General features: G+C 34.9%; 1 protein-coding gene across 3 annotated transcripts in view; it reads left to right on the top strand.

The window, feature by feature from the left end:
* LRRC40 (leucine rich repeat containing 40) overlaps positions 1 to 19417 on the top strand; it is a 63661-nt gene extending 44244 nt beyond the window's left edge. The window contains exons 10-15 of one of the 3 annotated variants that reach the window (XM_045368904.2): positions 4265 to 4373; positions 8439 to 8546; positions 11700 to 11810; positions 13030 to 13107; positions 15583 to 15768; positions 18332 to 19417. In XM_045368904.2, coding sequence (XP_045224839.2) covers positions 4265 to 4373; positions 8439 to 8546; positions 11700 to 11810; positions 13030 to 13107; positions 15583 to 15768; positions 18332 to 18437 — 698 coding nt within the window. In that variant the 3' untranslated portion in view covers positions 18438 to 19417. The remainder of the gene's footprint in view (positions 1 to 4264; positions 4374 to 8438; positions 8547 to 11699; positions 11811 to 13029; positions 13108 to 15582; positions 15769 to 18331) is intronic. The other 2 variants (XM_005543053.4, XM_045368916.2) reach the window with 2 other exon arrangements.
* The last annotated feature ends 1033 nt before the right edge of the window (positions 19418 to 20450 follow it).

Below are 20450 nucleotides of genomic sequence, written 5' to 3' on the forward strand. Positions count from 1 at the left end.
TTCAATGATGGCCACACCCTAATCCCTGATACCTGTGAATGGGTTACCTTACATGGCAAAGGGCAATTAAGATTGCTAATTGATTGACTTTAAAATAAGCATATTATTATGAATTGTGTTGGCCCAATATAATCACAAGGATTCTTAAAAGTAGAAGAGAGAAGCAGAAGAGGAGGTCAGCGTAATAGGATATAAGAAGAACCACTGTTGCTAGCTTAAGATGGAGGAAGAAGGCCTTGAAGCAAGGAATATGAGGTGGCTACTAGAAGTTGGAAAGGGCAAGGAAACAGATTCTTTTTTAGAAAAAGGAATACAGGCTGGGGGCGGTGGCTCACAACTGTAATCCCAGCACTTTGGGAGGCTGAGGTGGGTGGATCAGAAGGTCAGGAGATCGAGACTATACTGCCCAAGATGGTGAAACCCCGTATCTACTAAAAATACAACAATTAGCTGGTCATGGTAAAGTTCCATGGTGGTGTGTGCCTGTAATCCCAGCTACTCAGAGGCAGGAGAATCAGTTGAACCAGGGAGTCGGAGGTTGCAGTGAGCCAAGATGGTGCCACTGCACTCCAGCCTGACAACTAGAGCTAGACTCCGTCTGGAAAAAAAAAAAAAAAAAAAGAAAAAGAAAAGGAAAAAGGAATGCAGACCTGCCAAACCCCTGATTTTAGCCCAATGAGACCCATTGCAGACTTCTGAACTACAAAACTGTAATATAAGTTTGTGTGTTTTAAGCTACTAAGTTTGTGGTAATTTGTTAAAGCAACCATAGAAAACTGAAAACTGCTCATAAATTGGGCATAAAATAATTTATTCTGGTAAATTATATATTAATGAATTGGAATAATATTTTTAGTTTCTTTGCAATCTTGTACTAAGGAACAGTCTTTGGGCAATTATTGTGTCTGTTATCAGGCTTAGGATGGACTCTGCACAAAAGGCCTGGCCATAGTTTATTACACACAGTGTCTTACTCATTTTTATATCCCCATCACTTAGTACAATGACTGCCGCAGAGTAGAAGCACAGTAACAGTTTGGGGGATAATGAATACATTTGTAGTGATTAGATCTAGACCCAGGGATTGCTACTGGTTATGTATTACCAATTTATGTTCATGATCTTTCATGTGATAAAAGTGGAGTGCTTGACTAAAGAAATAGGTTTGGATATTTAATGTCCATTGGCCTCACCTGGAGGGCTTGGTGAACCAGATTGCTGGGCTTCACTCTCAGAATTTATGATTCATAGGTTTGGGTTGAGCCTGGAAATTTGCATTTCTAACAAGTTCCTGGGTTAGGGTGATGTTGCTATTCTGGGGACCATACTTTGGGGCATTTTACGCCTCTGTCCCTCTCAGATGTCTTCTCAGGGGACAAACTAGCTCTGCATGTTCTCCAAGAACTATCTGCTTTTCTTTTTGTAGCCAACCACTGCATCCTTAGGGGTTATACTCTACAGGCCTGGCTAACATATTTAGTAGTTTTCCTAAGCTTCGTTCTTCCAATCCCCAGCCTTGTTGCCTCAGAAAATGATGGTTCACTTAGTTCCTCTCATTGTAAGAGTAATACAGGACAATAAAATCAAACATTAAAAAAATCTAAAAAATGAAATGGAGAAGTTTAAAATATGACAAATTCTTTTCAATTCTTCTATTATTGACAGGAACTTGTAATTTCTCACTTCATTCTGAGGTGGTTACTCTCTTGGGAATTACCCTCAACACATACTGCTCCCATAAAAATACTTTCAACATACATATATTACTGTACTTACCATACTATTTTGTAATTTTTGTTTATCTTGTCCACTAGATCGAGTTCATCTTCTGTCTTTGTGTCTTACTTACAGTAGTACCTACCAGTTTATGTGTGATGGGTAATGTAGAATGAAGGAACAAATGAATAACCAAATGAACTCTAGTTTTTTACTTTTATTTCTAAGAGACAGGCTCATCAACTTTTCCAACCCCTTCTAAATCTGGAGAGGCAGAGTGATCAGTGCCTATTTGCTTCAAAGGGATAAATTGAAGTTCTGAAGACTTCGTTCTAGGTGACACTCGTTCAACTAAATCACCTATCATGCCCTCCAAACTCACCAAATGAATACATTTGAAAATTTCTGTCTTTTTTTTTTTTTTTGAGAGGGAGTCTTGCTCTGTCGCCCAGGCTGGAGTGCAGTGGTGCGATCTCGGCTCACTGCAAGCTCCGCCTCCTGGGTTCATGCCATTCTCCTGCCTCAGCCTCCTCAGTAGCTGGGACTACAGGCGCCCACCACCACACCCGGCTAAGTTTTTGTATTTTTAGTAGAGACGGGGTTTCACTGTGTTTAGCCAGGATGGTCTCGATCTCCTGACCTCGTGATCCTCCCGCCTCGGCCTCCCAAAGTGCTGGGATTACAGGCATGAGCCACCACGCCCGGCCAAAAATTTCTTAAAACGATATCTCCGTGGTGGGGCGCGGTGGCTCACGCCTGTGGTGGGCCTGGTAGTACCAGCTACTCAGGAGGCTGAGGCAGGAGAATGGCGTGAACCTGGGAGGCGGAGCTTGCAGTGAGCTGAGATCGCGCCACTGCACTCCAGCCTGGGCAACAGAGTGAGACTCCGTCTCAAAAAAAAAAAAAAAAGGAAAAAGAAATCTCCATTTTTGCTTATGTGATTGACCTCTTATTTGGCTATGTTCTTGTCAGTCACTTGTACAACTTTTTTTTTTTTCTCTCTCTGGAAACTTACAGGATCTTCTGTTCATTGCCATTGTTTGAAATTTTCTGGTAATTAACTTTGGTGTGGTTCTTATGTATTGTGTTTGGCACTTATGTGGCCCTTTCAATTTGAAATGTTGATGTTTTTAAAAATTATGTAGTTTTTTTTTTTTTTAATGAAAAAGACAGTAAATGCACATGGTAAAAAAAACAGTCAACCGATATGCAAAGATATATAATGAAAGGAAATCTCTCTTACAACAGTCTTCTCCCCAGAGACAATAGACTCTCTCCTTATATTCTCCTTGATGCTAATTATTAAAAGGAGCTCTTTGGAAGTTGTTGAGAATACCCTGTCTCATTATATGATCATGGTAGTATACATAGATATTTTTAAAACAATGCTGGATTTTGTTGCTGGTTTAATACTGTCTCTCTGCTTATCTAATTTTGACACTGTATTGCATATTATTTAAAGTAACTTAACCAAACTGCTAGGGGAGTAGTACTGCTACTAGAGCATTAACTTGATGTTAATACTTTCCTTGATGTCCTTTCATTTCTGTTTGATATTCTGTCATTTATTCTGTGCTACTTCTGTGAATAAAGTATTCATATGATACTTGCATGAGAAACAATAATAGCTTTATCATTATTGGCTAATGAATAACTGATGAGCTCAATGCAAGAGGAATATACTTAGTAATATTCAACAGATGTTTATTGAATGCCTACTGGGCTGAAGCAAGATCAGTTATACCACTAATTTTTTGTTTTCTTTTGGCATGCCTTCTGCTTTTATGTGTTAATGCTGGGACTGTTTCATTGTTTTCACATTGTTGAAAAGTGATAGTCTTATTTTACTTCTCTATTGTTCAAGTCTTTTTTGCAAAAATAACACAAAGCCATTTCTTTTAAAATGTGTATTTTAAAAAATATAATACCATAAACAGTCTCTGGAGATTAGTAAGGTGGTTGATGGTGTGTGAATGTGTTTGAGTATGCAGCATGTTAGGAAAATATGTATAAAAAATAAAGTATGCATTTGCGAAGAAAAAAGTCTTAACATATAAAATGTACCGGAGACTTACCCAATTATGCAGATTGTCAAATTTTAAGTGATTGAGGATAATCAATTTTGTTGTCTCCTAAACTGAAAAGCCTATGCTTATTTGGTAGACATTTGGGGGAAATAATGGTTTTCCTTCATTAATAAAGTTCTTTTAGTGGACCATATTATTTTCCTTAAGAGGAAGGATTGCTTGTTATTTGTTTCTTCTATAGAACCATAGTTATTCTATGAAGGTTCTTTCTTACTGCTAAATTTCCTTTTGGTAGGATTCATTAAACAGTTTTGAAGCCATGCTACGGTAACTTTATTTTCTATTAATTAAATATTAAATTCCAAATTGAGATTTGAGCCATTGGAAATAAAGCATATGACTAATGGCATTCTCACCAATAATATCTAGAAATCACATACACTGTTTTAATATATTATCAAGAATTTTAACAATGACTCTATAGTATTAACATTGGCTTCATATAACTTTTCTTTTGCTAGATGATGGACCTAGCCAAAGTGAATCTGCTGCTGAGACTGCCATGACACTACCAAGTGAATCCAGAGTCAATATACATGCCATCATTACATTAAAAATATTGGACTATAGGTACGTAATTTATTATTATTATTATTATTATTGTAGAGATAGGGTCTCACTGTGTTGCCCAGGCTGGACTTGAGCTTCTTGGGCTCAAGCCATTCTCCTGTTTTAGCCTCCCAAAGTGCTAGGATTATAGGCTTGAGCTACCATGCTTGGCCTAATTTATTATTTTTTTAAACACTACCAAACACATAGGAAAGTTTTCAGAAAGAAATCCTTCAGAAAAAAGGACAATTGATGAGGAAAAATTCATCAGAGTACTTGACTTAGAATAATAGTAATTGCAAAACCCCATGATGAAATAGAAGGATATTAAAAGTATAGTAAAAATAGAAGGATATTAAAAGTATAAATGACCTTCAGTGTCCTTTCCTTCTGCAGTTTGTGTTTTACTATGCTTGAGAGAGAGATGGTTTTGTTAATAGTGATATTTTTATAATGGGAACCGGGCGCGGTGGCTCACGCCTGTAATCCCAGCACTTTGGGAGGCCGAGGCGGGCGGATCACGAGGTCAGGAGATCGAGACCATCCTGGCTAACACGGTGAAACCCCGTCTCTACTAAAAATGCAAAAAATTAGCCGGGCGAGGCGGCGGGCGCCTGTAGTCCCAGCTACTCGGGAGGCTGAGGCAGGAGAATGGCGTGAACCCGGGAGGCGGAGCTTGCAGTGAGCCGAGATCGCGCCATTGCACCCCAGCCTGGGCGACTAAGCGAGACTCTGTCTCAAAAAAAAAAAAAAAAAAAAAAAAGAATGACCATATTGATAATAAAGTTCTCTGACTCAGTAACCAGCATCCAGAGAGAATTTCATATTGGTGGGTGTCTATGTTAGTAAGTAAGAAACTAGAATCATTTGGTTAATGAAAACCTTGACCAGCAGGCAAAGCTTGAGCGGTTGTTCCCTGCTAATTTATCTGAACATAAGTCAAATAATGTATCATAGTAATAATGTGCTATGGTAGCAAATATTCCAAAACTGAAAAAATTACAAGTTAGTATATAAATTGAGACAAAGCCAAAAAAATTTTAAATATTTTTTAATGGAAGTATATTAAATTGGGAAAAGAAGATACCTATGCAGAAATTGAAGGTAGTTGTCAGGTATCCTTTCAGTACTGTCTAAGGCAACAACAACAAAAACATAAGCAATACTGTCAAAATTTTTGTAGCAATTGGTTCATTTATGGGTATTGTAGTGAAAATACAAAAGAATATATACTAAAGTCAGATAAGTGACTAGATTTATTCAAGAATCTACACAGCCAACATCAGTGTATGGTCTTTTATCCTTAATGTATCAGTAGGCACTATCTTCTTAGCAGTCAGGATACAGTCTCCATTTCACATTTGTTGTGTTTCATTTATATTGTTCTCACCTCTTGCCTGCCACTCTTAGAAATCACTACTCTAAGCTAAATTTCTTTTGCCACACTAACACAGGTAGCACTCTTCTGTACTTACATTTGACTCCTTCTTACAGCATGGCAACTTAGCCTTTTTTTTTTTTTTTTTTTTTTTGAGGCAGGGTCTTGCTCTGTTGCCCAGGCTGGAGTACAGTGGCGTTATCTCGGCTCACTGTAACCTCCACCTCCTGGCTCAAGCGATCCCCCCACCTCAGCCTCCCAAGTAGCTGCAACTGCTGCACGCTATCATGCCCAGCTAATTTTTTAATTTTTTGTAGAGATGGGGCCTCTCTATGTTACCCAGGCTGTTCTTGAACTCCTGAGCTCAAGTGATCCTCCTGCCTTAGCTTCTCAAAGTGCTGGGATTACAGGCATGAGCCACCATGCCTGGCCAATTTAGCATATCTTATCTTCCAAATAATACACCCATTTATTCAGTATTTTTGGACTCTACTAAGTATCAAATTCTGTGCTAGGTATCATAAATAAACTGATTGATGAGACAGACTTCAGTCCTGCCTTAGGCTTTTTTAGCTTAGAATTTCTTTTATGCCTGGCTTCTGCCTTCCATTCCCTCCTACAGATATATCATTTATTGAGTCTCTATTCTAAGGGGACCTAGGGCGTTGTACTAGGTACATATGCTGTTGCTTTTAATCATGCAGACAATCTATAAAGCAGTATTGGTCCAATTTTATTTGGGATAACCATTTCTACTTCTTAAAGGCACAGATATCACAAAAGCATAATCTTAGGTTGCTTTGATTCTAAATGTATTGGAATTTGTTTTTCTTAAAGACTAACAGGAAAGGAGTATCCTATTTAAAATATAAATTCTCAATCTCAAGGCATAAATGCTTTCAACTAAAATTTTTAAATAGCATGAATCTTTTAAGTCTGACTAGCATGAATCAGTTCCCCATGAACTTGAGCATTTGTGATTGAAGAGATGAAAATGCTGCATCTACACAGAAGAAATTCTAAAGCAGAAGTAGAAGGCCTAATAACTGTGAAATGTAGGCTGTCTTTTCACATATTTGTATTACAACGCGTTTCTTATACAATTCTTCCATATTATATATTATATGTGATGTTTTTTCTGTTCATACAGTCATTCATTTGGCATTCCGTTGAAGTTTCTTGTAGGTGGATGACATTGTGTTAAGCACTAATAATTTTTTTTTTTTTTTGAGATGGAGTCTCGTCCTATTGCCCAGGCTGGAGTGTAGTGTAGTGGCGCAATCTTGGCTCACTGCAAGTTCCGCCTCCTGGGTTCACGCCATTCTCCTGCCTCAGCCTCCTGAGTAGCTGGGACTACAGGCACCCGCCACAGCGCCCGGCTAATTTTTTGTATTTTTAGTAGAGACGGGGTTTTGATCTCCTGACCTTGTGATCCGCCTGCCTCGGCCTCCCAAAGTACTGGGATTACAGGCGTGAGCCACCATGCCCGGCCAAGCACTAATAATTTTAAAAGAAGAATGTAAGGATAATGGCTAATTATAACATTAAAAAAAAAAACCAGTTAAATCTGCAAATGTTAGAGTTCTAAATAGTAGTCCTGCTTATCCACAGTTTCACTTTCTGCAATTTGGGTTACTTGTGATCAGCTGCAGTCCGAAAATATTAAATGGAAAATTCCAGATGTAAACAATTTATAAGTTTTAAATTGCGCACATTCTGAGTAGCATCATGGAATTTTATGCCATCCCTCTCCGAGTTGCCCAGGACATGAATCATCCCTTTGTCAGCATATCCATGCTGTATATGCTACCCATCCTTAGTCACTTAGTAGTCATCTTGTTATCAGATTGAAAAAAATATGGTATATACTATATAGGATTTGGTCCTCTCAGAAGATTCTGGCATCCCCGGGGGGTCTGGATAAAGGGGAACTACTGTATTTTCATTTAAGATTAAATTTGTATTTTATTGAAAACGTTACTGAAAATTTTAATAAAATGGAAATTTATTTATATTTACATTTGAAAACATGTGGCATAAATAACAATAAATAGTCCTTCAGATTCTAATGTCACAGAACTGAGATACAGGGGAGGTAAGTTACAAAGCTCATTAATGGTAGAAATAGGAATAGTTTAATCTCAGTCCTCTGCTCTGTCTACCTTGTCACATACTAAAGGAGAGAGAAATTGGTTTAGGTTACTAAACAAAACTAATTTTAAACTTATTAGACTAATTTTATTTTAGTATAATGTTGAACTTTTAAAAATAATTATTATCTTGCAGAAATTATATACCCAAACAAATTTGACAGAAAACTCCTTTTATAGATTTTTAAGATGGGGCAACAACTAGGTTTTAAAATTATAGACTTAATTCTACTTAGAGGTAAAGGAATGGGCTCCATTTACTATATGACTTGTAGATATCTTAGACTCCGAAGATAAATATCTATTTTTGTTCACATTGAGTATATGAATGCCCAGAAAATGTGGCACAATATGTTCTAACACAATATGTTGTCTGAATTCTTAACAGTGAACCTTTTATGGCTTGGTAGATTATGTGGCATTTATTACAAAATTTTATAATGAATGGCTTTGAAAAATTTCATAAAATCTTTAAATACCTTTAAAAATGAAGAGTAATAATCCTATCTTTTTTGACTGCTAAGAATGGTTTGTTTTTTAAAACCATTTTTCATTTAGTGATAAACAAGCAACTTTGATTCCTGATGAGGTGTTTAATGCAGTAAAAAGCAACATCATCACTTCTATTAACTTCAGTAAGAATCAACTATGTGAAATTCCAAAAAGGTAAGAACTATTTATGATGTCATGTCTATAGGTTGTGACTCATTCTGTTGTTTTTCCATCTTGATTGCAATCAAAATTATTTTTATTGGTTTTTAAATTTAAAACTATATGTAAAAATTTTTACATTATTAATATTAGAGGGATTTAGCAAAATGTCATTAAATATTTACTCACACAATTTTATCATTTGTTCTGAGAGGTATAGAGGTTTTTGCAAAGTTTTGTTTCTTTTTCTTTTATATTTAAACTTGGAAAATGGGTATAAGAATTATTAAAAACATTGTTATTTTTCCCATATAATGAAATATAGGGAATATATATATATATATATATATATATATATATAGCGCCATACAATGAAATGAAGTATTAGGGAAAAGTATTAAAAGACTGTCTAACATCAGGTCCATATGGATTAATAGGAATTTCCATTTGGGGCTTTATGTTAATAAAGCCTAGAATTTTTCCACTGATAAGAAAAGCAAAATTAACTGAAGCCTGTTAATATTTTTCTCCTAGAAAAGGATTCTTCACATGCAGTCATTTGCTTTATACTTTGTACTGTTTAATACATTTTTGTTGTTAATTATAGCAAAATCTTTAGATTATGAGAAACAATTAATTTAGTATATTGTTGAACTTTAAAAAACATTTGTTATCTAGCAGTAAACTATATACCCAAAGAAAGCTGACAGATAATCTAGCAGTTAAAACAACCCAGTGTGAGACAGGATAGGATACTGATAAGGAACTTGAGCAATAGAGTCAATTGCTTATACCATATGCCAGACCTGCTGTGTAGTTTTTGGACAGGTTAACTAGCTGTTCTTAGTTTTCTCACCTGTGAAATAGGGATAATAATGGTGCCTATTTATAAGAATTAAACTAAATGACATAATCCACACAAAGCATTCAGCTAGAGCCTAATGCTTTTATGCAAGTAAATACTTAAAAGGAAAAAAAAAGGTGATGTCGTGGAGGAGAGTGATGTGATGAATTGAGGAAGTTGAATGACTTTCATCTGACTATCATAATTTTTTTAGATGTTTAAAACTTTTAAAAAATGAGACAAACTATAATTTGCTTTCTATTTCACAGAGCATAGTTTAGGGAATATAGATCTTAAAAGATGACAAATTTAAGATAGTCCATGGCAGAAGGGATCTCTAGTCTGTCTTCTCGTTCTCTCTTGTTTTAAAGGACTGAGAGGATATTTGATAGAATCGAGCATTTAGATTTGCTCTCAGATAGGACAGGTTTGCTTTTGGGGGGGTCCTGGAATAAATAAGTTAATTGGGAATAAAGATAGACTTAAGAGACATTAGTTATTATTTACTGCCTCATTTTATCTATCTGACTCTTCTTTTGCAAAACAATGTCATTCTGTTGACACAGCTATTGTATCACATTTTGAGCAACTTAGAATGTCAAGAAAATAATCAAGACATGCCTTATTACGGGGACATGTTGCTTTAAAAAAGCCATGCTTTTCTCTAGAAAGTTCCCAAACCACTTACCCTTTGTAAAAAAATTTTAATTAACAATTCATACTTTTCACCAAAGATTATAAAAATAATACATATTCATAAAATTTTGGGATAAAGGAATATATCAGTTGTAGTTTCATCACTGATTTACTCTGTTAACTTTGTGGCATACTGCGTATTTTATTTCAAGCTATTCTCCATTTGGAGTCATACATGCAATATATATCTTTTTTTTTTTTTTTTTTTGAGACAGGATCTCACTGCCCTGACTGGAGTTCACTGGCACAATCACGGCTCAGTGCAGCCTTAACCTCTCAGGCTAAAGTGATCCTCCCACCTCAGCCTCCCTAGTGGCTGGGACTACAGGCATATGCCACCGCAGCCTGCTAATTTTTGTAGAGACCAGGTTTTGCCATGTTGCCCAGGCTAGTCTCAAACTCTTGAGCTCAACTGATCCACTTGCCTTGGCCTCCCAAAGTGCTAGGATTACAGGTGTGAGCCACTGTGCTTGGCCATAATTTGTATCTTGACTGATTTATTTGTCATAAGTATTTTTCTGTTTATAAACAATACTTTAAAAATGTAATTTCACTATATACTATAAGGTTGATTATGACAATAAAGGAAACATATTGTTTTTCTAGGCCAGATTTCCAGAAAAATTATTAAGTCAGAGTTTGACTCTTGATATATCAAAAAAAGTTTTATCAGTTACACATTGAAACTCACTTTCTTTCACTACATCTTTTTCAGCACAGCATTTTATATCTTTTCCTTTTTTTTTCTTTGCTAATGTGATATAGACTAAGTTGTACAACTTTCATTTGGTTTTCTTTTCTTTTGTTTTTGAGACAGAGTTTTTCTCTTGTTGCCCAGGCTGGAGTATAGTAGCGTGATCTCAGCTCACTATAACCTCCGCCTCCCAGGCTCAAGCAATTCTCTTGCCTCAACCTCCTGAGTAGCTGGGATTACAGGTGCCTGCCACCATGCCTGGCTAATTTTTTGTGTTTTTAGTAGAGGTGGAGTTTCACCATGTTGGCCAGGCTGGTCTTGAACTCCTGACCTCAAGTAATCCACCTGCCTCAGCCTCCTAAAGTGATGAGATTACAGGTGTGAGCCACTGCACCCAGCCAACTTTCATTTGTTAGTAAATCATATTAATAACAGGATTAAAACTATAAACCTTGATTAGGCTTACTTACAAATGTTTAATTCTTCCTCTTTAAGTTTTAAACTAAAGCTCCTTAGTGGTGATACACCACTTTTGTAGTAGAAAACTACTGTGTTACAGATGTCTGTGTAACAGTTTGTCTTATTGATTCAAGTTATTAACAGAATAAAGTATAAAAATTTTCTAGATTTGATTTTTCTCCTTCGTGCCATAGTTGGTTTAAATGCAAAATAAATAGTTTTTTAAGTGAAACTTTAATGTACATCTAAAGCCAAATAGAAACTTTTGGACAGATAAGAGTGAGCCTTTTTTAAAAAATTATTTTTATTAGTTACATATCCAAACTCATTAATGTTCCTGTGAAAAAGTAAAAGGTACAAAAAGTCATAATTAGCAGAAGTTAAATATAGGAATTTCCTCCTTTGATCTGCTTACAGTTTTGAAGTTCTGACAGTGAATTCAAGTGCTAACATTTAAAAATTATTTTTGTTTCAGGATGGTAGAACTGAAGGAAATGGTTTCTGATGTCAATCTCAGTTTTAATAAACTTTCCTTTATATCCTTGGAGTTATGTATGCTTCAAAAATTGACTTTTTTAGATCTCAGGTATTTATTGATACTATTGCTTGACTTTTTAAAAAGTTGTAACTTGTCTTTGAGTTTTGCCTAACTTATTCCTTTTGCCTCATATTTTCCTAGGTATGTATGGAAACTGGCCTTTATTTATTAACAATAGTTTAGGAGAATCCTAAAATAGTGTTTAGGAAACCCAAGAACGAATTTAGGAAGAATACTGTAATCAGACATTTATCATTTGTAAGCAATTTACAAGTTATGTGATAAGACAAAATTACTGAAAATATTAACCCATTCTAAGCAAAATTACAAATAACACATGGAAAGTATTTTCTTCACATTGTTTCTTTTCTGAAAGTAAATAGCATAAAACCAGCTGAGTGGGTTATTTAACACAACTTAATGCAGACAATAACTGGAGAAAAGTACAGAGAATATAGATATAGAAAAAGAATATAGATTGTACTGTAGAAAGTATGACTTTTACATATTAGGCTTGACTTCTGAACACAAAGAAATAGGTTAGAGAAAAGTATTTATTTGTAATAGGTAGTCATCTAGTTGGGAATAATTTTCTCACAGGTATTTTCATTATTAGTAGTTATATTGGCTTTAAAATCCTTTTATCTTTTTGTTAACTTTTCTTCTAACATTGCTCCCAGATCATTCCAACAGTAAATAAGATTTTCTTTATTGCCATGTTTCATTGTAAGAGCTAAAAAAAAAATAGTCATTGTGTAGATTTAAATTCTAAACTTAGGAATAGATTTGCCTTATACCTATGGAGAAGAAAACTCCAAATCTCTTAATAGAACTCTTTAACTTCCTGGTTCATTTTTAAAATAATTTTTAAATTCCTCTTAGAGTAGAATTTCATGTCTGTATCATATGTATTAACACCAATAAAATATTTATTTTATGTGGTATTATAGACTTGGGGGAAATATTAAAGACCCCACTTTGAAGGAGTTAGTTTACAATGTTTACCACGTAATCACTATTAAACCTATAAAGAATTCATTGCATTATCAATTGGTTGCATATTGATATTATTAGGATTTGGCATACTAATCGAATAACTGCAGTAGGTGACTGATTCAGAATTCTCAGAACTCAGCCTTAATAAAGTCAGATCAAGGACTGACAAACTGATCTACATATTTTTTTTCCTGCTCAACATTTTAATTATAAATTAAATTTGTAAAATTTTTCAAACTTTGTGAATCATCTGTTTTGATTTCCAATTTAGGAACAATTTTTTAAATTCTTTGCCCGAAGAAATGGAATCACTGGTAAGACTACAAACGATCAATCTTTCCTTTAATAGGTAAGAGACAGAACAGACAATTCTAATTGTTATTCTGTGGAAATATGTAGATCTTTCTCATTGGAGAAAACAACTAAAAGCCAAATAAACAAAAAGGCCCCTTCTACTTTATTTCAATATCCAGATTTTATTTTCAGTTAGTTCTTCTTAGAGTTAAAAATATTATTTTCTTAGAATTCTCATAGTTGATGTCTAACATATTTTTTGTTTCTTTTTACCATTTTGAGAAACCTGTAGCCTAGAAAGACAAATATTCAAATAAATAATTACAGTTGCTCTAATGGAAGCATAGTGCAGGGGAAAATGTCTTCTGAGATTACTTCAAGGTAGAGGAGATAGCATTGAAACCGAGGTTTGAAAAATAGACATTTGCCAGCCATTCAGGTAGAGAGCATTCTAGTTAGAGCAAATAGCGTATGCCAAGGCACAAAGATGTGAGAACATATGGGATGTTTGGGAAACTTCAAGAAGTTCAGTGTGCTTTGGACAATCAAACAAGCAGGTAGAGGAATAGAAGGAACAGATAAAGGTTGGCAAGTAAGCAGTAGCCAGACCTTGAGCTTTTTATGCTCAACGAAACTTAGATTTTATTCTGCAAACACTATCAAGATACTGCAGATAATTAAGAGTAACATATTTATTGAGAAGAGCTTATTCTGCTGGTGCTGTACTAAGTACTTCACATGTAATAGCTCATGCTTACAAGAACCCTACATGGTGGGTTCTGTTACTGTGTTCATTTAAAAATCAAGGATTAGAAGCTAAGTAACTCATCTAAGGTATGCATAAATAGTTAATTATACAGCTGAGATTTGAGTCCAGGTGGTTTGGCTCCAGAAGTTGGGCTCTTAACAACTATGTCACATTGTTTCTTATGATGAAAATGGATTCTAAAGACAATTTAATTAAAATATGAATAACTGGCCAGGTGCAGTGACTGACACCTGTAATCCCAGCACTTTGGAAGGCCAAGGTGGGCGGATCACCTGAGGTCAGGAGTTTGAGACCGGCCTGGCCGACATGGTTAAACTCCATCTCTACTAAAAATACAAAAAGTAGCCAGGCGTGGTGGTGGCCTGTAAACCCAGCTACTCGGGAGGCTGAGGCAGGAGAATCGCTTGAACCCCAGGAGGTGGAGGTTGCAGTGATCTGAGATTGTGTCACTGCACTCCAGCCTGGGCGACAGAGCAAGACTGTCTCAAAAAATAAATAAATAAAATTTAAAAAATAAAATATTAACAGCTAATATTTAATGTAACCCAGATAATGTCCTAAGGTCTTCAAATATATTCATTTAATCCTTATAACAAGTGTATATGTTTAGTACTATTATTATTCCTCATTTATAGATGAAGAAGCTAATGCATAGTGATGTTAAAATATTGCTTATTTAAAATTTTCTTCTGTCTGCTCCATTACTTGTGCTTCCTAGTATATAGATTGCACCATTATTGTCATTGTTTTAAAATATGTCCACTTCTCAGATCTCTCCTAAGTTTTACTTGTGAATTGAGCTATCAGTTTTATATTGTGTTGTCAATTGAGCTAACAGTTGCCTTGCAAGTGATATCTTTGGGGAAGTGCCAAAAGCTAGCCTAAATTTCTGTGTTATCAGATAATTATCTTGTTCATGGGTTGCAGGGAGGGAAGAGAAGAGCCTACTAAGGGGTCATTTGGTCCATCTGTACTCTTGGCTATTGCTTCTCTAGTCTCACTGGAACTTCAGCACTGCTTTGAGTTTACACTTCACTGTTGCTTTTTTTCATCAAGGCAGCAAAGGAAGGGGACGGTATGCGGAAATGAAAAGGCCAAAGCTCTCCTTTCCGACCCATTCTTGTATTTTCTAGTCAAGGCTGCAGTTTACCTTATGCTAAAACTGTGCTAGCCTTTCTCCCCTGCGGGGTCCTGAGCCATTTTTGTGTTAATTGCAAGTATAGATTTGAGAGCTGTTAGCCTTCCCATATCTTGTGGCATCTTCAGGGTTGCTTGGACAAGAAAGCCAGCAGTCTATGCTAATTTGCTGTCTTTTTAAGAACCCAAAGTGTACTCATTTTGGAAGCTTCAGTCAAAGCAAAATATAAATCTCAAATTTTACTTAATATATTGGGAGTGATTATGTTTCATAAGAAGTAAAAGTGAAAGGAAGAATACCTACGTGGATACATTTAGAGAAGATTTCCTCTTCTCTTGAATGTGAACAGAGAAATATGGGAAAATTTACTCTGAACTTTTGCTGATTTTATACAATAAATAGTAAGTGTTACAAGTTTGTCTGCTTAACATGTATTTCAAGGTTTTCAAAATTAGCCCTTTCTCTTTATTTTTTGTAAAATTCAAATAAAGGACTTAATGCCAATTACAGAATAACATAAACTAAAGAAAAAACTGTCATGTCAAATTTAAGATAATCTGTTTTAAGGAATGTTTTGATGTCTGATTCCAGTATATTTAGGTGTTCTGTTCATATGTTAATAGGTTTAAAATGCTACCTGAAGTTCTATATCGTATCTTCACACTTGAAACAATTCTGATTAGTAATAATCAGGTTGGATCTGTGGACCCTCAGAAAATGAAGATGATGGAAAATCTGACCACGTTGGACCTTCAAAATAATGACCTTTTACAAATTCCACCAGAGCTCGGAAATTGTGTGAACTTAAGGTAACTACACCATTCTACTGCTTATTTCATTTATTTTGTTGATTTATTGAAGTGATTTTTCTTTTTGAGATAAATTTGCAAGAAGTTAAAGTAACAGATTTAATATCCTGTTAAAAATAACAAGTAACAAAACCCAGAGTACCAATTCTGCTTTTCAAATTTTACCAAATGTATATTTTTAGTTTTGCTTATATGGTATATATGTAAATATAATAACTAATTGTTTCTAATGGCACTTTGCTTATCACTGTGTATGTTTATAACCTGAATCTCTACTGCATGAAAATGTCAGGGAAATATTAACTCTTTAGCTTTGAATACAGGGTTTTTTTGAAATTGATTGCAGATTACCACCATTCTATTTCGAGCCCAGCATAGTCTTTCTCACTCTTTACATCTGCTGTTCCCTCAGCATCAGGTACTTTTACCCTGTTTTCATCAATAATTGGCCTATTGAATGTCACCTTTGAAAGCCTTCCCTGTCCTCCAAGCAGAATTAGTCCCTAACCTGATTTCCCGTCATGCTTCATGTGGACTTATTTATACGATTTTTGGGTCTTTCTTTGGAAAAGAGTTGTCCCAGTGCCTAAAACATAGTAAACACGCAGTAAGTGCTTATTAAGTGAATATAAAGGAGGTTTGAGATATCAACAGAAAACCAAGTGGTTAAGCAGAATAGTCAGGAGTAATTTAATTGCTGAAAACTGCATATTAATGATTCGGTATATTTTCCTTCACTGGGGCAACACTGGTATCTGCTGTAGTACCTCATATTAGTAAGTTATAGGAGACAAATACAGTTGATTCTTATTCTTTGTGGCAGTTATGTTCTATAGACACTCTGAACACCCTGTTAGTGAATACTGACCTATTGCAGGGAAATACAGGGATTAGGTTCTTGCAAGAGTCTAGTCACAACATTTTCAGCAACCAATCAATATATAACTTTGTTACATATGTGTTTCTGTAGCAAGATACTTCATTTAATATTATTGTCATGTCATTAACATTGAAATCATGGCCAACAGCACTATAATTCATGCCTGAACAAAGCTTATCTGACACATGTATTTTTTTCATAATCCCATTTGTCCTTAGGAAGACTAGACAGTACTTTAGCATTACACTTGGTGACCATTTAACACGGTAAAAACACCAACAAAGGCATGAAAATTTGAAGTGTGGCACTAAATGAACCATCAAAAAGGACCCGTTTACAGTATAAGAGCTGAAACAAGAAGACAAAGCATCACCTTGTTCAACCTCACTTGGGAACATGCCCGTGGGGTGACTCCAATTTTTTGTTCCTCCCTGCATGTTTATGAATGATCTCGGAAGTGCCACACATATTGATTTGGGGGTTACAAACTTTAGTGAGTAGGCAAGTTTGCAAATACAGCACCCACAAATAATGAGGATCAACTGTAATCAACTTTTTTCTAGAAATTAAGAAAATAAGTCTTTAAAAGAATTCCCAAGAAACAGAAATATTTGAAGATATAATTTAGATCAACAATATGGTGTGAGTCCTTTGATTTTTATTTATATAAACACTTAACTTAAAAAGTAATATAAAAGCCTCTCTTAACTGAAGATATTTTATTATATAATGAAACAAAACAAGCTTTTAAATCTTAAGTTGAACTCTCAGATCATGTAAATAGATTTATATATGTATATCTGCTCAAAGGAGGGAGAGAGCAGAATGTGTTAATGTTTTGGGGAGGCAAGGGGTGGAGCAGTGGTGGTGATACATTGGTTACATTACAGTCCTTGGCTTGGATGACTCTTGCTGATGTTTGTTTAAATCTTACTTGATCATTTAGTATATAGTCATTTAATAAGATTGAGAAGGCTGGATAAAAGGGTGGTTCAAATCACAACTCCACCATTTAGTAGCTGTTTGATCTTAGACAATATTTCTTACTTCCCTAAATTTGTATTTCCTCATCTATTAAAATAGAACTATTAATGGCACTTACATCATAGGATTGTTGAGAGAGTAGGATTGTTAAGAGTTAGTGAATATAAATTACTTGGCTCAGTACCTTTCACAAAGTAAGTATTCAGTTAATATGTTTTGGGTTATTAATTAGTTATAATTCTAATGTTTAAATGCTCAGATTTGAAAAGGGGCAAATAGCCCAAGCATGATGGTTCATGCCTGTAATCTCAGCACTTTGGGAGGCTGAGGTGAGCGGATTACTTGAGGCCAGGAGTTTGAGACCAGCCTGGCCAACATGGTGAAACCCCCTCACTACTAAAATTACAAAAATCAGCTGGGTGTGGTGGCACACACCTGTAATCCCAGCTACCCGGGAGGCTGAGGCATGAGAATTGCTTGAACCTGGGAAGTGGAGGTTGCGGTGAGCTGAGATTGCACCTCTGCACTTCAGGCTGGGCAACAGAGCGAGACTCTGTCTCAAAAAAAAGAAATGAAAATAAAAAGGGGCAAATAGAAAAAAAAATACACAAATTTTATTTATAAAATTGCAAATGAAATTAGATGAAAAACCTTGTTAATGGAAAATGTTTACATTCTCAGTTTCTCTCTTTTGTTTAGAACATTACTTCTGGATGGAAATCCATTCCGAGTTCCTCGAGCAGCCATATTAATCAAAGGAACAGCTGCTATACTTGAATATTTGAGAGACCGAATTCCTACTTAACATGGAGTTGCTTTATAACCCTTGTCATGTATTATTAACCCTGGTTAATTCTAAGGAGGATATAACATTTGTTTTAGTATCATCTTAAAAAATGATTGCTATAATTGATCTTGTAGTTTCCCAGTATCACCTACCCGTTGGTATAATTAGCCTGGGCCATATTCACTGCCAGTAAATATTTTTACATTTTTATTTAAGATTTTTGTAAGGTGTTGTATACATTTGTAATGGTGATAACCACAAAGTGTTCATACATTTGTTCTAAATGTTTTGCATAGGATTTATCCTACTAACTTTCATTTTCTTATAGCAATTTCTTCAAAAGTGAATTTTTGTTTAATGTGGTTTAGTATTATAATAACAAAGCATTTTTGTAGAACTGGTTTTTTTTCTCATTTCTTTTTGTATTCCATACAGTGTGACCAATTGACTTGAATATGACTAGCCAGTTTCTATGTTTTTGTTAGATATAAAATTAAATCGAATTTTGTTGAATGCTGTTCTTCGGCATTTAAAAAATAAGACCTCATCTTGGGCCACATGTCAAAAGAAAAAGGAAACAAAAATATATTAAAAGTAAGACTTTTCATTACCCATGATAGGACTTTTGTGATGTGACTAATCTCAGTACACATTTCAACTTAAAACCTTTTTATTTACAGCACCATAATTTTAAAATTTACTTGCAATCTTGGTAAGACTAAACTTGCACTATTTTTCTAAAAGGGAATTTGATATAGATAAACTTGATTTAATAAAAATTAAATATCATTTTTGTTTACACCAAAATTATCAGAAATAGGTTGATTAGTCATTATAACACCATATGATTCTATTAAGAAGTCAATTCAGTAGCATGTATATCAATTTATATAGATAGATAGATAGCTTTTGGATGATTGAGGCATGCTTATATTATGAAAAAAATTGCTAATAAAGATAAATACTACATGTTCAGAATAAAAGTTACATTTTTCAAATATTGATTACAATGTTTATGTTTTTGTTTTAAAAAACATGCCTTTTCAGCTGGCCTTGGTGGCTCACGCCTGTAATCCCAACACTTCGGGAGGCTGAGGCGGACAGATCACTTGAGGTCAGGAGTTCAAGACCAGCCTGGCTAACATAGTGAAACCCCATCTCTACTAAAAATACAAAAAACAAAACAAAACAGAACAAAACTACCCGGGCATGGTGCATGTGCCTGTAATCCCAGCATCTTGGGAGGCTGAGGCAGGAGAATCACTTGAACCCAGGAGGTGGAGGGTGACAGAGTGCCGAGATCACGCCACTGTACTCCAGCCTTGGGTGACAGTGAAACTCCATCTCAAAAAAATATAAAAACAAAAACATGTCTTTTTCTTATTACAACTCTGTTGCTGACTACGAGGTCTGCTTTGATAGTAAACAAAAGACACTTTACAATAAGGTGACATTTTATTATTTATACAATAAGGAGACTTTTATGTTATTCAAAACACTTTTTTAAATACTGAAAAAGTTGAGTACACCAAAGCCGAAAAATGGCTCTGCTATACACTGCACAGCATTATTTTAGTCCCTGTATTTTGTATCTGTACAGAAAGCATCTTCAAAATGCATTCTAATCACATTGTACACCTTTACCAATTAGTGTCAATACATAAAATAAAACTTGAGAATACAGCTTGCATTTGCAAATTAACTGACAAAGTAATTAATTTCACTGGTTCAGTAAATTTAAAATATAGTTTCATAGGACTTCTTTGCACATAAAATGAAGCAGCTTTCAAGGTTGTTATGGTCTCATACTGCAAAAAAACCAGTAAGTACATTCACGATCTATGTTAATAAAGTAGTAAATATGTCTTCATTCAGTTTTATTTACATCAATATGTAGTTCAACTAAAAAGTACTTTTAATTGTGATATAGTAGTCTTTTTAACACATACAAAAATGACAATTTTTTATATATAATTTAAGCTCAAAATCACAATTATCTCAAAATATTAATTACAATACAGCCATTTCAGT

Source organism: Macaca fascicularis, chromosome 1 (assembly GCF_037993035.2).
Source record: "Macaca fascicularis isolate 582-1 chromosome 1, T2T-MFA8v1.1".
In the NCBI taxonomy this organism is placed as follows: domain Eukaryota; kingdom Metazoa; phylum Chordata; class Mammalia; order Primates; family Cercopithecidae; genus Macaca; species Macaca fascicularis.